This window comes from Diplotaxodon limnothrissa, linkage group LG7, assembly GCF_057381915.1.
Source record: "Diplotaxodon limnothrissa isolate DT_005_m linkage group LG7, D_limnothrissa_male_GT1.1, whole genome shotgun sequence".
In the NCBI taxonomy this organism is placed as follows: domain Eukaryota; kingdom Metazoa; phylum Chordata; class Actinopteri; order Cichliformes; family Cichlidae; genus Diplotaxodon; species Diplotaxodon limnothrissa.
Window position 1 is genome coordinate 132,924 of NC_140602.1, and position 18,316 is coordinate 151,239.

Consider the following 18,316-nt stretch of genomic DNA (forward strand, 5'->3'; position numbering starts at 1 on the left):
GTTCCCTTGCGTTTTAATTAAACTCTGAGGGATTTCAGGAGTTTCAATCAAGAGTTCTTGCTCTGCTGCCGAAAAATACTGAGCGCGCTCCTTCGACATTTTCGCCGACCAATCAAAGGGTTGCAGATCAATGTTTCTACTATTGATGCGTAGCCCCTGTTAAGCCACCCAGTGATCTCACATTACTTCATCCAGCTATACTAATCGTCAACAACAGGTGTGTTCGGAGAACCGGAATAGCGAGCTCAAAGTTGGCGCGATGATTTGATCTTGGATGTGTCATTTGATCTTGGATGTAGTAAGCGAGGTACGAAGAACGGACCCCTGTTAACAGATGTTTGTTTATAAACACTGATAAATGAAGTGGCCATATAAAACAACTACATCACCATCGGGCTATAGCCAGAGGTTTGCATTCCAGCATCCTTTTGATTTCCACACAGCTTGTTTACTTTTGTGCAACCAGACCGTACAAACATGATTCAGGTCAGTAGAAAACTAGGGCTGTGCGATATGACCAAAATCTCATATCCCGATATGAGAATTCTATCGTCCCGATAATGATATAAATCAAACGTAACATTTTCTGTAAATTCTGTGAATCTCGGGCAGCTCGTCTTGCGGGAAGTGTTTCCAGCTGCGCGTCATGTAGCTGGAGTCGAGCGTTTTAACCGATACATGAAACGATACATTTTTAGACATAAGTTGTAAAGGGCGCCGTTTTCTTTGAGTATTTATTACACGGCGTGCTGCGGGGAAAAGCCTGTTCTAACGTTTGAGTCTAAGGTCTATTTTTTAGCACCTGGCGGCTCTTTTTTGCTTTTCATCCGTAAATAATCTGCTCTTTCACGTGATTCAGTTTATTTTGAAAAGTCTCAACAGGATCTTGAGCTTTATTGTGAAAGGTTTATGTGGAACATAAACAAGCGGACAAGTGATGCTGTTACTGTTGTTGTTGCTAAGCACAACGCATAAAAACAGGCGCTTGTCCGTCTGTAGTGTGGTTATATAAAATATAAGAGAACTTTAATAAGTTAATATAGCCACTACAGTGACCACCAAAACGATGAAAAATATTGCTGTAAACAGTTTATTTTGCGACACCAGGAAACAAACGACAGCGTAAAATGAAACGATAGACGTTTTTATATCGTCATCTGATATATATTGTTATATCGAACAGCCCTAAGTAGAACCGTCTAACGCTGGACTGGACACAAACGGGAATCAATCTATTGCCAAAAGATGATTGATATTCATACGCGCTGTACATATAAATATTATTCATTTATTATATAAATTGTATAGTAATGCATTTCAATTCTCAAACTATACACATTAGATCAATCCTCTTATGAACATGCATATCATAAAGTATTGATTAACATTAAAGGTCTGCCTGGTGTAGAGGACTGAGTGATGGCTAGAAGGCGCACAGCATATTTAGTATGTTGTCTAAGACCCCACAGCTGCTGATACAGACCTAACGGAGACGCTCGGTCTGAGTGATGACTTTACTTCTACATGCACTACATGAACTTTCAGCGCAGTTTTTGTCTTTGATCCGTATGAATGAAGAGTTAGGCAAAGCTACAAAAACAATGACTCAGTTGGTGCAGAGAAGCAGCTTGGGGAATGCATTTAATTTCTCCTGTGTAGTTTATGGGCTGTTCTGTCATTCTGTTGTGTGACAGCAGGAAATGAAATTGCATACATGAGAAAAGATTTGTGAATTTGGCTGTAGTTGTGAAGCAAATTGATATAAATTGCTAACAGAGACAGCTGAACTGCACTAAAGCACATGAAGCCAAATGAACATGGAGATTTCTGTGGCTGTCTGTTTGATGAAAATGCTTAATGCCTGCGCAATTTGTGGTCTTGCTTCGGCATTTAAGTTTTTCCTTATAGCTCTGACCTGTGTATGAACAGTTGGAGCTAACACTTTAGCTGCATCAGTCCTGCTAGGACACAACAGCATGGGCATCATCAGTTGAAGTATTTAACAGGTCTTCTGTGACAATTAGACGTCACACGTCCCTTTTTGATATTTTACCAGTCATTAGGTTTGTCATGAAGCCCACCACACACACAAAAAGAACCAGATGCCCTTCCTGATTTATCCCTCCCAGAGATTTGACTCCTCCCAGTGTTGAGTCTATGAATATTTCAGGTGATGTGTGAATGTGTAAACTGTACACTATGGCGCTAAAGCAAAACCAAAAACTATACCTTGAATAACAGTAAAGTAAACGTCTTAATTTGGGAACAACGTTCGCAGCTTGACTCAACAGTCAACATATATGCTGTGGTGTATATAACAGTCATATAGCATGTTGATAACTTTACAGTAAAAGAAAGTGTTAAAGGGGGGGAAAATGCTTTAATTTTGTAGGGGTGCAGCAATACACAAAATTCACGGTTCGGTTTGATACTTTGGTGTCACGGTTCGATGTTTTTTTCGATACAAAAAATGTTCATGCTTTTTTAATTTGTCATTTATTAAAATTATAAATGTATATTTTACCTCAAAAGTACAGTTTTTAAATTTAATGTTGCTGAAACAAAGTAATAAAAAAGAAAAAAAATCTATCTGATTGAGGAATCACTCATCTTTGGAAAAGGGAGTTTATTACAGAGAAATGGCTCTTTCCAAAATAAAAGCTATACTATACGCTTCTTCTGGGCTGTATTCTCAGCAGCATATTAAACATATCAGGTCCCCATAAGGAGACTCATGTGCTAACGGCTGTCTAAATTACTCGGGTAAAGTTTGTAGCATGCCTGCTTGTTGTTTTTGTCTGCTTCCACTTGTCTTTGCACTAGGATGCTGTTGGAGTAAATGTGCAGTTAGGGCTGCTCGATTATGGCAAAAATGATAATCACGATTATTTTCACTGAAATTGAGATCTTGATTATTTGACGATATTTATTTAACCCTTTAAGACCTACACTGGACTGGCGGACTATAGAACAAAGTCCGCCAGAACTTATATTATATTTTTACATGTTGTAGTGCCATTTGTGGGAGCATTTCAAGTTGCTATACAACTGTTATAGCCCATATTTTAATAATATGTATGCATTAAGTCCATAGTAACTACATTAATTGCAAAAAAGTGCAATAAACTACAAAAAAAATTGAAAATCGTTTTTGGTTTTTTTTTTACATATATTTCTATTTGGAGAAATTTAAGAGGTTTATCCCTCAAAACTTTAAATACAAAAAAGTTGCAAAAAATAGTTTACAATAACAGGAAACTTATTTTGAGTGTCTTCATAGTTTTATTTTGGAGATACACCAATTTTCATATATTGCAGGAAAAACGAAAAAACAATCCTATGATGCAAAGAAAACAGCAGGTGCATCAAAATAAACTATTTCCAGCAGTGCAATTCGAGTTCTAAGCATCCCAGAAACTATTCAGAAAAGTCAAACATGACCAGTATAGGCTTTTAAGGCCTACAAGTAAAAAACTACAATTTCCGCGAAAATGACGTCACTTCCGGTTTCGGCCAGGAAATGGCGGACATGTGATAGTTCGCGCTGACGTCTGTTTCACTGTGGGAAGTGTTACGAACAGCTGATCGGATCGGCAAAGCGTGTTTCTGGAATATTATGTTTTTGTTCCTGCAAGAGCTTTTTATGCAGTTTTTGCAAAGCTTTATGTGGAAGGAAACCGTGACCGAGGACAAGCTGATGGCATCAGATGTAAGTACAACTCCTCCGGTTTCATATGCAAAACAAATTATTGCGCTAGCTTACATGGTTCAGGTTCTACAGGGATTTAAAAATAGTTACACAACACGGAGCGTGCTGCTCTGACCGGCTTTAACCCTTGTGTTGTCCACGGGTCATTTTTGTCCTCTAAAGAAATCTTTTGCTATCAAAAATGTATTTGTTATTCATCAAATGGGCTGAAAATAACAGAAGTTATTCATTACTATACTATGAATGATTGGAATAAGTTTCAAGTAATTTGATTTATTTATGTGGTTTTTATTGAATTTTATAACGTTGTTGGCCCTCGTGGACAAAAATGACCCCAAAGTACAAAGTGTTGCAAAGAGCCGTATTTTCACACCATACTGTTTTCAAACATCTTTGATCTTGGATCACTGATGTGTGGGGTCAAGCACTGGTCATAACAACCACAACAGGCAGCACAATGAGGAGGCAGGTGCTCTATATTCAATGAAATTTTATTTATACAGCGCCAAATCACAACAACAGCCGCATCAAAGTGTTTCGTATTGTAAGGTCGACCCTACAATAATACATACACAGAAAGTATCCTCAAAAGCCTCCATTGCACTGGAGATTTGCATACTTTGATGAGCATACTTTTTTTTACCATGTTGTGCAAAGCAATGACCAGTAGGACAAAGCACATATTGTCCTCTAGTATAATGAGGAGGGAGAATCAATGTTCAGGAAGATCCAGGGTTAGAAGATATAGAAAATATTGTCAATATTTAGAGCACATGCTACCCTTTCTCTGAAAAAGCACATCAGCCACCTGCAGAAGTGGAAGAAGGCTATGAAGTGAAGAAAAGTGATGAAGAATCTGAACTATGTTCAAGTAGGTTCTCAGGCATCCAGGACATGGTAGTCTGAGGAGCTTGGAGAGAAAGTGACTGGGCTTCTTGAAGTTTCTTGAATTTTCAGAATGTGAAACTGAAATAGAAGATGTGTCAGAGGACTACACATCATCCATTTCAATTATGATGAAGACAAAGAATCAAGCAGGAAAGAGGAATCAGCTGAGACAGAGGAATATTTGCAGTAACGTGAGGAAACACTGATCTGGTCTTCTATCCTTCCCAGTGACAGACGATGCATGACTCTCTCATGTGCCTCAGAGAAAGATGATCTACCACAGTCCAAGCACATGTGCCAGGTCCCATACTCCTTCAGTGGCTTTTCTACTCGAGTACTGAAAGCATTATACACAGTGTATTCTGCTTGTATTCTGCTTTTTAACGTTCACATGCCAATGGATGCATCAGAGACCAAGTTGGGGTTCAGTAACTTGCCCAAGGACACCTTGGTAAGAACTCCAGACTAGAGCACACAGAGATTGAACCAACAACCATCCAATTAGCAGATGACCTGCTCTACAGCCAACTCAATGATGAACAAGGAGGGACAACAAGAGAGGAAGAAAAATGGACCGAATGCAGCTGTAGGCATATGTGGGTGTGTTGATTCTTACTGCCGTGCATCCAGTAGAGTCGCTACGGCCAGTTTATGACATCCTGAGTCTGGTAGAGAAGTTTTCATGCTGACACAAGATTAATCATAGAAGCACAAAAAGGACAATTTCTTGATAAAGACACAATAGATGATCGTCGTTCATGACACAAACGTGCTCCCATTTGAGGTGTATGATGTGTGTTGGTGTTGACTTGACTTGAAACACAAGTGGGTGTTCCTCCTGTGATGTAAGATCCTGGTACTGATGTGACTGTATGAGCACCAAGTCCCCTTCAGAGGACTCTGTCCCCTCCAACAGAACATCCAAGTAAACCAGGGAACTTTGAGACAAAAACATGGGCAGCATGTGATGCAGGTCCAGCTGTACATGGAACATGCTCGTGTGCGATGGCAAACCGTCTGTCCTGCAGTCAGGACACGAGTTGTCCCTAACATTGCAGGTTTCCAAAAGAAAACAATCACCTGTAACAGCTTGTTTACTGTATATGCCCCTTGGCCTGCAACTGCAGAAAGAATGCTGTCCATGATGGGACTAGTGCAGAGGAATAAACCTGAGCTTCCTCCTGCACTTGGGTCAAATATGGACACGCCTTTGTCCTCATGAAAGTTTGCCTTCACTCAGACTCATGCCCTCCTACCATGCCAAAATATAGAAAACTGTCAGGCAATGAGTTGGAATAAAGTTGAATAAAACCTTGAAACACAGAGATGGATGATATTTTATACTTGTTGCTTCAAAGCAAACGGGGTCATTTTTGAGCCCTGAGGACCACAGGTGTGATTATGTGCTGCCATTTAAAATTTATAGATGGTTCAAAAAAAGAATTCTCACTAAAGTTCAACATACAGCACTCTGTATGTTGAACTTTAGTGAGAATTTAAAAAAAAAATAAAATTTTTTAATATTTAATTTAATTAAATATTTAATTTTCTTGTTTTATTTTCGCTAAAAAACAGGGTGTATTTTTTGTAAACAAGGTCTGGTGGCCCTAAAATGTAAAATGTTGGGTAAATTTTGTGTTAATGTGTTGGTCTTAAGTAAAACTAAGGTGTAACACTGAATTGATTGACAATTTATACTTTAAAAAAACAGTCAAATGAAGTGGGGACATTTTTGACCCCTGAGGACCACCAGTGTGATTATTTGCTGCCATTAAAAAAATTTAAATGGTTCAAAAAAAAAATTCTCACTAAAGTTCAACATACAGCACTCTCTAGTTATTCAGATAGTCAAAATTATCTAAACAATTAAATATTTAATTTTCTTTTTTTATTTTCGCTAAAAAACAGGGTTTATTTTTTTGTAAAGAAGGTCTGGTGGCCCTAAAATGTAAAATGTTGAGTAAATTTTGTGTTAATGTGTTGGTCTTAAGTAAAACTAAGGTGTAACACTGAATTGATTGACAATTTATACTTTAAAAAACAGTCAAATGAAGTGGGGACACTTTTGACCCCTGATGGCTCACATTGTATGCAAATCGGGAGGACATCACAAGGGTTAAAGGTTAACAATGACTTTAAAAAATAATATAAAATGGTGTGCAACACCACTGAAGGGTGTGTTTTTTTTTTTTTTGTTTGTTTTTTTTTTGTTTTTTTTTTTAAACCTCTCTTTTCAACCAACGGCAGTCACTCTCCTCTCCAAATAACTTCTGCTTAGCTTTCCGAGCTTCCCTCTGGTCCTCTTAATCAGCGGTCTCCAACCTTTTTTGCGCCAAGGACCGGTTTATGCCAGACAATATTTTCACGGACTGGCCTTTAAGGTATCGCGGATAAATGAGGGAGGGGCTAATAATCGGCTCAGTCATTTTTAATGATCGTTGAAAGCCCAGATCGTAATTGTGATTAAAATTCGATTAATTGAGCAGCCCTATGTGCAGTCATATTCGTTGTGTTCCCACTAGTGCTGTCAGCGTTAATCTGAAATGACGTTAACACCACAACACGGCAAATCTGTTAACGAGCTACCGCGGATCGCCCCGTGTGTGGGGCTGGACGGCCAACACGTTAACGAGCAAACTGTGCTAACGCAGTAGTTCCCACTCATGTAATTGAGCATTGGTGGCACATCCGACATACTGTTTTAGTTGAGCGTGAATGCGCAAAAACTGGAGTTTATTTTTAGATCCACTGGCATCCAAGTTCACTGTCATTTTAGTGAACTTTTAGTGAAACTCTTCTCTTGCTGCGTCACGACTGACTTTTTAGCTAACGTAAGTTAAAGTGGTAGTTTCTGTTTTTGTTTTTGACGCTGTCGCCGGTAAGAGATTCCGGAATGGCACCACTTACCTCAACATCCAGCTGTGAAAGCTGCATCAACCTGAGTCAAAAACTGATCAAGCTGGAGCAAAGGATATCCACGCTATACCAAATCCAGGGGGCTGAATGCGAACTTGACACGATCCTCCTTGGCAAAGCTCAAACCACCGCTACTAGCGCTGAGCTAGCCGACACAGTGCACCATCCAGCTGCTGTGTCCCAAGATCCCGCCAACAGTCAACACAGGCTCTCAATTTGAGTCGCTGGTGCTTCTGCCAAGGACGAGAACTCCTGGTTTCAGCTAGGGGCCAGACCCAAGGCTCTGGTCAGCTCCACTCCACTCCAACCAGCGCCATGGACCGTGGTTGAGACGCGTGGTGGCTGCAGAGGGGGCAGGAGGATCAGTCTCTCGCACCCTCACCCCTCTGGCGCGGTAGTACTGGAGAATAAATTTAATGTCCTAGATCCTGTGGACTTTCCTCCTCTGACCGCTAGCCCTCGCCATCCCGCTGTGTCGCTGAGGTCTGCGCCATCTCCACCACTACGCCCCCGGAGCCGCGGTGGGCAACCCGACGCTGTGGTGCAAACTCACCGCGGAGAGCTGTGCTTTACCCTGGCTCCTCGGAGAAGAGGACCCACGGCGCGGCTACCTGGGAGTCACTCACGCAGTCCGGCTGGCGCATCTCCATCTGAACACCCCCGGTGCCGCGGCGCAGGCGTCTCAGATGGCCAGCAGCCCCCGGTGGCACCTCCTCTCTCCACACTGGTCCTCGGGGATTCCATCGTCAGGAACGTGTGGATGAGGGGGGCGCTCACGCTGTCGTTCCCGGGAGCCACTGTTGTTGACATAGTGGACAGAATTCCCAACATTCTGGCATCCCACCCACAGGTTAACCGGCTCATCATCCACATCGGCACCAATGACATCCCCAAACAGCAATCTGAGCTGCTGAAGTTGGACTTCCTCCAACTCTTCAGCCTCCTTGGTCAGTTGCAGGTGAGTGCTTTTATCTCCGGGCCCACCCCCACCTGTGGCAGAAGGATAGGCCGTTTCAGCCGGCTGCTCAGCCTCAACACCTGGCTTTCCTCCGCCTGTGTCTCCCACGGCGTGGGTTTTTTTAACAATTTTGATGCCTTCTGGGAGAGGAGGCATCTTTTTGGGGGAGACGGGCTCCACCTCAACGCCTGGGGACGCCTTTTGCTGTCTACCAATTTGGCATTTGGCGTACAGCACTCCCGCACATCGCCCTGTCACTACCCCAAATTGACATTACCTGCTGATCTGTCTGCCACTGACTGATGTTCCCCTGGTCCCAGCTCCTATATTTGTTCCACTTTTAACAGTAATACACAAAACTTTGGACTCGGACCTCTCTTTCCCACAGTCAACACAATACCCGTCATAATCACAAACAGAGCAACAGAATTATCATAAATCCAGTAACTCCAAAAACATTAATAACCTAAATATCAACATCCATTCAACTCTATTGTCAAAAATCCACCAGTCTCAATCAGTATGGCACTTTTAAATGTCCGCTCTCTGTTGAACAAGTCTTTTATTATTAATGATTTAATTTTAGATAATAAACTTGACTGTTTATTTTTAACTGAAACATGGCTGGGTTCGGATGCACCAGTTGTTCTCACTGAGGCCTCCCCACCAAATTTTAATTTCTCTTTTTCTATTAGAAGTGGTAAGAGAGGTGGTGGGACTGCATCTTTGGCCAACAACACACTCACCTCCAAACAAATTTTATTTGATCATTTTACCACTTTTGAATTCCATGCTATTGTTTTCAGCAGCCCTCCAGTTTTATCTGTCACAATTTATAGACCACCTAAAGACAGCGCTGCTTTTATCAAGGAATTCTCAGAATTTTTAACAAACATACATTCAAAATATAATATAATTTTAACTGGTGATTTTAACCTGCACATAGATAATCCTTCTGACTCTGCATCAAAAGAATTCTTAAACATTCTTCACTGTTTGGATTTTACCCAGCACGTCACGCAGCCGACTCACAACAGAGGACACACTCTGGACCTGGTCATCACCCATGGGCTGTCCACCAGCGTGTCCTCTGTTGTTGACTTGGCTGTCTCAGTGTTTTTTTTTTTTGTTTTTTTTTTTTTTTTTAACATCACCGGTTTTATTCAGCGGGAGACCTCGGTGCGAACTGTGAGGAGGCGCTATCTAACCTCTGAAGTGGCTGCAAATTTTACCAGGGTTTTAGACGAATGCCCCCCTGTGATTCTACCTGCACCCTGCAATTTGATTTTTAATCATTTCAACAGCAAACTGAAGAAAAGCCTTGACTCCATTGCTCCACTCACCACCAAAAAGATTAACGTAAAACATGCATCACCCTGGAGAAACGAAGAAGTCAAAACACTCAAAAGAAATTGCAGGGCAGCAGAAAGGAGATGGAGGAAAAATAAAAATACTATCAACCATCAAATATTTTGCGAGCAACTTAAAATGTACAATAATACATTAAGGAATTCAAGAAACTCATACTTCGCCAAAATAATCAGTAATAACAAAAATAATCCCAAGGTCCTCTTTTCCACCATAGATCATTTATTTAACCCTGATTTTAACAGCTCCCAAAGAAACCCACAGACTCGCTCTGTGAGCAGTTTGCAGACCACTTCAGGGGAAAGATCAGCGCCATCAGATCTGATATTTTATCTAATCGCGATATGTTTGTAAAGACATCTGAGGGCTCGATTGTACCTGAGGAGACACTGGACAGCTTTGTCCTGATTAATGCTGAGAACCTTCAGAAAGTTTTCTCCACAGTGAGACCCACCACATGTCCTTTAGATCCAATCCCTTCTTCACTCTTTAAAACACTTTATGGATTTTTTGAGGCTGAGCTTTTATACGTGATGAATTGCGCTCTTCAGTTGGGTGTCTTCCCTGCTGCCTTTAAAACGGCGGTGGTGAGACCCCTTCTGAAGAAGAGCAATTTGGATTGTAATGATTTTAATAACTACAGACCTGTATCCAACTCACCATTTTTAAGTAAAATCTTAGAAAAACTTGTTTTTACTCAGATTAATGATTTTCTAAATGATAGACAGATCCTGGAGATATTCCAGTCTGGATTTAGGGTGAACCACAGCACAGAGACGGCTCTCCTAAAGGTTTTAAATGATCTTAGATGTAACTGGGACGCCCAAAAGCTCTCAGTCCTGGTGCTACTGGATCTAAGCACAGCCTTTGATACAGTAGACCACGCTGTTCTTTTAAACAGACTGAAACACATGGTGGGCCTCTCTGGTGCTGTACACAACTGGTTCACTTCCTGTCTCTCTGACAGATCTTTTATGGTGAGTATGGATACATGTTCCTCTAAGATCCATAAAATGACATGTGGTGTGCCTCAAGAGTCGGTTCTAGGCCCTGTACTTTTTAATTTGTATATGCTGACGGTGTCATCAGGAGGCATGGAGTGAACTTCCACAGTTACGCTGATGACACGCAGCTGTACATCTCCGTGTCTCCTGATGACACCAGACCAATGGATGCCCTTTTTAACTGTATCTTGGATATAAGATCTTGGATGGCAGAAAACTTTTTACAGCTTAACCAGGACAAAACCGAAGTTTTAATCGTCGGTCCTGAGGCTCAGAGAGAGAAACTCTTGTCTAAATTAGAGGCATTTTCACTATGTCCTTCGCTACAAGTGAAAAACCTGGGTGTTATTTTTGACTCTGAGCTTGGTTTTATCCCACATATTAAACATGTAACCAAAATTGGATTTTATCATCTAAAAAATATAGCCAGAGTCCGCCCTATTCTCTCTCGGGCTAACACAGAGATGTTGATGCATGCTTTTATTACCAGTCGCATTGATTACTGCCCTGCTCTCTGGTCTTCCTAAGAAGAATATTTCAACTTTACAACTTTTGCAAAACTCGGCAGCTCGTGTGCTGACGAAGACCAGAGGGCGGGCCCACATTACACCGGTTTTAGAATTGCTGCACTGGCTCCCCGTGTGTTTCAGGATCGATTTTAAAGTTCTTTTATTGGTTTTTAAATGTCTTAATGGTCTTGGGCCTTCTTATCTCTCAGATCTGCCTTTACCATATGAACCCTCGCGGACCCTGAGGTCCTCTGGTACTGGCCTTTTGATTGTCCCTAAAGTCAGGACACATACTCATGGAGAGGCAGCTTTTCAGTGGTATGGTCCTCTTCTGTGGAACAGCCTGCCGGAGGAGCTCAGGGCCGCAGAGAACGTACATGTTTCTAACAACAGGCTCAAGACCCACCTTTTTAATTTAGCTTTTACTTAGCGTTTATTTATTTTATGCTTATTTATTCTATCCCGTTATTTTATTATTAATTTAGGCTTTACCTAATATTTATTGATTTTATTCTTATTCATTTTATTAATCTTCTTACTCTATTTATATTTATATTTATATTGTATCCCGTTCTTATTTATTTTATCATTTTACCCTGTATATATCGTATTGCGTCATATCTCCAGTGTTTCCTCGGAGGGGGCTCTCTGCACCGGGGCTGTGATCGACCGTGGCTGCTGGGTCTCTGGGGGTCCTCTCAGCCTGGCTGGGGGGCTTCTTTGCCTCCCTCCTGCTGTGTGCCCAGCCTGGAGGCTGCGGTCTGTGACCGGCTCCCGGTGCAGACGGCTCCCTGTTATAGTGTTTCCTCACTTGGCTCATGTGAACCCAGCCCAATTTTTACTCTTTAAGTGTGTGTGTGTGTGTGTGTGTGTGTGGGGGGGAGATATATGTGTGTATTCACATCATTTATGTTAATGAGAGTGTGGGGAGTGAGTTGGAGGGTGGGGTGGGCTGCTTTTAACTTTGTGCTACATTTTTTGTATGAAAAGTGCTTTATAAATAAAGATTGATTGATTTAGTCCATGACGCGCTTACCTTCAGGGTTATACGTCACATGAAAACCAAAATAGTTCCAAACGCCAGATCTGAATGAGGGTGGGGGAGGTTCAGTTTGCCATGTTGCAACGAGCTTAGCTTCTGTCTCGCTAGCTTGCCCTGCGCTCAGTGAATCTGCGTTCGACTACTCCGCCTAGGCTGCACTGTCGAGCGCAGATCCACTGAGCGCTCAACACAGAAAGCATCATCAGAAGGAAAGTTGATAAAATTTAAAATTTTGTATTGTTTGGTACATGTGCGTACCGAACCGAAAGCACTGTATCGAACGGTTCAATATCCATACGAGTATCGTTGCACCCCTATAATTTTGGTATATTTTCATTTACATGTTTTTAAACAAATTGCATGCTCTGCAACCAGCATCAACACAGTGATGTTTGTCCTTCATGTCCGTTGTCTTGTCTGTTTCTTCCACCTCAGTGACCTGTTTTGACTCCGATGTAGAGTAAGAGCTGCCAACAAAGGGAGGGCTAGACAATTAGTCATACTTTTAACTAAGGCTTGGTAATGGTATGGTAAAATATGATGTGCTTATGGCTTTATCATAACCATCCTCCTCTCTTGTCAGAAATGAGTCGCCAGACTGCCACCGCGCTGCCCACAGGAACATCTAAGTGCCCTCCTTCTCAGCGTGTGCCCACCCTTTCAGGCACCACAGCCTCCAACAGTGACCTGGCGAGCCTGTTTGAGTGTCCTGTCTGCTTCGACTATGTCCTCCCCCCAATCCTCCAGTGCCAGTCCGGACACCTGGTGTGTACAGTCCAGCCTGTAACTGAACCTGAACTGTTTGTTGTTGTTGCTAGGAAAATTTCTTGCAGAAGCATAATTGTGAAGATTAACATTTTAGTAAACTTGTCATGAACATACTCGTGTATATATAAATAAATTAAAAAAAAAAAAAAATGTTATTTTTCTTCATCCCCAGGTGTGCTCCAACTGCCGGCCTAAGCTCACTTGTTGCCCCACCTGCCGAGGTCCCCTGGGTTCCATCAGGAACCTGGCCATGGAGAAGGTGGCCAACTCTGTCCTTTTCCCCTGCAAGTATGCCTCATCAGGCTGCGAAGTCACCTTGCCTCATACCGACAAGACCGAGCACGAAGAGCTTTGCGAGTTTCGGCCGTATTCCTGCCCCTGCCCCGGCGCCTCTTGCAAGTGGCAGGGATCATTGGATGCAGTCATGCCTCACCTGATGCACCAGCACAAGTCCATCACCACACTGCAGGTTAGAAGTTACTCAGCTCCTCAGTTTCTTCCACAAAACATGCTCCTAAAAGTGTGTGCCATTTTTACTAAGTGAGGATGAGACACTTAGTAGAAGACTATCTGAATTGATGCTATTTAAACACGGATCGTACAGGGTTTGCAATTAAGTTTGTGACTTAGAAATAAACTCTTAGAAATAAACTAGAAATAAAAGTCTGAATAAACAGCGTAGAGTTTGTTCAAATGAAGTGGAAACATGGAAAACATTTCATACTCCATCCCACTAAGCTGATGGGGAATTTTGAGTGTGCCCTCTGCTGGACAGCAAAGGAAACAACATACTGTGTAAATGTGTGTTAATTTACAAATGAGTTGTTATAGCCTGCAGAATTTGTTCATTTTAATATCATGATTACTTTTAAATTGAAGGAACACTCCAGTAGTTTACACCACTGCTAGGTGGGCGGAGCTTCTCTGGCAACAGGTGAGCTTTTGTGCTCACAGCTGAAGCTGCCTGAGATCACCACATAAGGAAATCATCTCTCACTGATGTCATGCAAAGCCTGAGCGGCTTGTACATATAGTTGTATGATCTGTTCTGAAACCATGGAGGATCTTTGCCCCTACAACGAGAACATCCATGATGGTGGTTATCTTATCTGGCAACACTGACGTATTAAAGTTGGCATGCTACTGCAGCCAGCAGTACTACAGTACTTCTTTTTTTTTTTTTGTTTTTGTTTTTTTTTTTTTTTGTTGAAAGTGGTTTAGCCTTTTAATTCGTGGGATGACTTTTGGCGTAATTGTCTTAGAAATGTGTTTTTAAAGCTGTAAGATTGGACTGCAAGACAACACTAATGATTACTCAGTGGCTCATATCTTACTTGGTCTTGAGAATTTTAGATGGTTTGATGTTAACAATGAGTCGACGTGTCCATTGTGCAAAAGGTGGGGGTTGCATGGAGACTTGTCTCTGCTTGTTCTTTACTGTTATGCTAAAAGTCAGCCTGCAACAAGACAGCCGGATGACAAGTGCAAATCACAACCCCTTTCAAAAAGACAAGTGCATAAGTCATTATGTCAACTTTAATGTGTTTCTCAGTCTCCCGAGTCCGAAAGTCGCGGTCTGGCACACCTTTGAACTTTCCAGTGGTCGAGGTCTCATAACGGTGTGGTTGGTATCAAGAGCATACTCCCTGTCAAATACTGGCCAGATTATTCCAGAAAATTGCGTTTAACATGAGAACAACAAACGGCTTGTTCCTTTTGCAGCTTGTTTTATAACATGTATTTATTTTGAGATCATGATGATGTAAAAGATCTTTATGTGAGCAGCGTTGGGTGTTAACTTCAGGCTGACAACTAAAGATGATTAACCCTGTTTGTGTCTCCGTCCAGGGGGAGGACATCGTGTTCCTGGCCACAGATATCAACCTGCCTGGTGCGGTGGACTGGGTAATGATGCAGTCGTGCTTCGGCTTCCACTTCATGCTTGTGCTGGAGAAGCAGGAGAAGTACGACGGACACCAGCAGTTCTTTGCCATCGTGCAGCTCATTGGGACTCGCAAGCAGGCCGAGAACTTCGCCTACCGACTGGAGCTCAACGGGCACCGGCGTCGTCTGACCTGGGAGGCCACGCCACGCTCCATCCACGAGGGCATCGCCACAGCTATCATGAACAGCGACTGCCTGGTGTTCGACACATCCATCGCACAACTGTTTGCTGAGAACGGCAACCTGGGAATCAACGTCACCATCTCCATGTGCTAAAAACTTTGAAGAGAAGAGGATTTAAAAAAAAAAAACAAACAAGTTACATATTGTTAGGGGGCATTTTTTTTTTCTTTGTTTTCTTTTTTTTATTAGACCTCACAGTGCCCCACCCCTCTCTGCCTCACTCCTTCAGACATGGATTTGGACTGTCTAATTAGGCAGCCATGGAGGCCTGGGGGGGGGGGGAAATGGATGGCTGAATGTTTGGATGGATGAGTGGAGGAAATGAAACAAAATAGCATAACTGTGTAGTGACGGCTATAGACTTGGAAACACATTATGTGAGACCCACGCGGGGCCTCACCCTCTGTTCGTCGTAAACGCGGACACAAACTGTCAAACTCCCTTCCTGGCCACGTGTCCCTGTCTTAGAGTGATTTCTCACAACTCATTCTCATCGCACTCTCTCTCTCACACACACACATTTCAGACACTACGGCTCTTCCCGAGCGGAACGTGGAAGGGGCTCCAGTCCCTGACTTGAAGGATCAAGCTATAGTTCAAAACGGACTCCTGGTCAGTGCTGGAGTGCTTGCAAGACAGCTAGCACTTCCTGTTTGTAATCCACCTCAGTACCCCTCAAGTCCCCCCACACTTTCCCTCACTCGGACTGGAACGGTTCCCACGCTCCCCACCCTCGCAGGGCTATGGCTGTGGCTGCTATTGACTATTTCAAACTGGAACCCTGAGTCCCTAAAAATCTTTATCTAAAATGTATCTTCGCCTGTGACTGGGGATCATCACTCACAGACATGAATGGCTGTAGCACCCCAATCCCCAAGTAACGTCCAGGAAAAGAAGCTTGGATCTGTGTAAAGGGTCCCGGGATTACTACAGCTGCGCGAGCTCGTTTTGCTTTCTTCTGCTCCACACCGGTTCCTCCCCCCAAAGCTAAAGATTGAGCATCGGATGCTTGTTATTAAATTGTTGACTGTCATCATCAATTATTAAACTTTGCTGTCATACTGGTTGGATGTAAGAAGGCCCTCAGCTACGTCAGCCCTGGAGTTTTATTTTCAAAGTGGACACATCAACGGCTTTCTGACATGCCAAACGCACATTGCTCTTTGCATTACAGGCTCTGTGTGCAGGTGTAATAAATTGACCTAGGAACAAAGGGGTCCTTTTTGTTTTTTAGAACAAGGAGGAAAAAACCTAAACACTGCATTTCAGTTGGAAGAATTATTTCTCAAGTCTATTTCTTTGGAACTATTAGTGGGTTTTTTTTGTTTTGTTTTTTTGTGTGCACGCGTGTGCACTGTCTTTGCTGAAAACCTGCTCATTTTCTCACGTCTCTTTCGTTTGTGCTCGGCCTCGTTTCTCTGTCTGCCCGTGTCTGCCTCACCGATTGACTGATCACCCAACAAGGAATGAGGGACAGTTTCTACCGTTACAATGTTGCTATTGTTATTATTACATGGAGATTATGACAATTATCGGTTTTTGTATTGAATTTTAAAAACAAACATTAAAAGGCAATTGTAAAAGTTGTGGCTAAACTTCAGTGTTTGTAGTTTAAAGAAAAAAAAACAAAACAAGTTGTCATTCTATTGAAGGTTTCTTTTCTTCCAGAGTTGGGTTGCTTTATTTTATTTTCTCTTCATTTATTTGTCCCGCTGTCCTCTCATTTGTGTGGTAAGTCTTCCCCCTCGAGCCCTTTTTGTTTTGTTTTTTTTGTTCAAGGATTGAGGGAGTTCAAGCCAATCATCTCTCCATTTCTCCTCATGTGGAGTCTCAGTAATGTTGCTGCTCTCCCTGAAGTCCTCCACTTCTGTTTTAATTTGTCATTAAATAAATCTATCTTTTTCATACTCTGTGCTTTTTCTTCCTTTTTTTTTTTTTTTTTCATTTTTTTTCTCTGAGGCTTTTGGATTCAACACGATGACTGTAAAACTGACAGTACCTCAGTTTTTGACAAGCAAAGAAATTAATGTAAGGAACTCTACATCTAACATATCCAGTTCAGTGGATGCTCCTCCTGTTTGACTTTTATTTATTTATTTATTTTTTAAATTAGATTGGTCTTCCTGTTGTAAACCTTCATTTCAGCATTTTTGGAAGCTTTTGTTTTCTTTCCCAGTTTTCCAGGTTGTTGTTGAGCTTAAGATTTGTGAAGGGTGTTCAGGTAAAAATATTTCAATATCGGCATGAAGCAATGAGCCAAGTTTAAAAGATTTAAAACAAAATTGGAATTATGATTAGGAGAAGATCAAACACTAAAACATGATGGGGGTAGGTGAAGTACTTTTTTTTTTTTTTTTTTTTTTTTAAAAGATTGTGGCCATCATGAAATGGAATAAAATTCGTTGTAATAGTAAAAGCTGATCTTCCCGACAGTCGGTTCATTTAAAAACTTTTCAGATCTACAGGGAACAGTTTTACATGAACAACATAAAATACAATGTCTAGTTCAAGTTCAAGGTTCTTTATTTGTCACATGCATAGTTATACAAGTATAACACACAGTGAAATGTAGCCTGACACGCTCCTCGACATGTGCAAAAATTGGGGGGGGGGGGTGTAGAGGAAGAACTATATGTGTGTGTGTGTGTGTGTGTGTGTGTATATATATGTGTGTGTATATATGTGTGTGTATATGTGTGTATACGTACGTACGCGTGTGTGTGTATACGTACGTACGCGTGTGTGTGTATACGTACGCACGCACGCACACGCACGCACGCATACGTACGCACGCACGCACACACATGTATGTATGTATGTGTATACATACATACGTATGTATACACGTGTGTACATGTATGTGTGTGTACGTACGTATGTGTGTGTACGTACGTATGTGTGTGTACGTACGTCTCAGTCAATTATAGATGATGTGAGAGGGCGGGTGTGTGTGTTTAGGGCACGGATGGCTTGGGGATAGAAGCTCCTCTTGAGTCTCTCTGTCCTTGCCCGGAAGATGCGGAACCT

General features: G+C 42.0%; 1 protein-coding gene across 2 annotated transcripts in view; it reads left to right on the plus strand.

The window, feature by feature from the left end:
- siah1 (siah E3 ubiquitin protein ligase 1) overlaps window positions 1-16,935 on the plus strand; it is a 38,900-nt gene extending 21,965 nt beyond the window's left edge. For both annotated transcript variants that reach the window (XM_085358951.1, XM_085358952.1), the window contains exons 3-5: window positions 12,978-13,159; window positions 13,335-13,631; window positions 15,011-16,935. In XM_085358951.1, coding sequence (XP_085215077.1) covers window positions 12,978-13,159; window positions 13,335-13,631; window positions 15,011-15,382 — 851 coding nt within the window. In that variant the 3' untranslated portion in view covers window positions 15,383-16,935. The remainder of the gene's footprint in view (window positions 1-12,977; window positions 13,160-13,334; window positions 13,632-15,010) is intronic.
- Window positions 16,936-18,316: the final 1,381 nt, after the last annotated feature.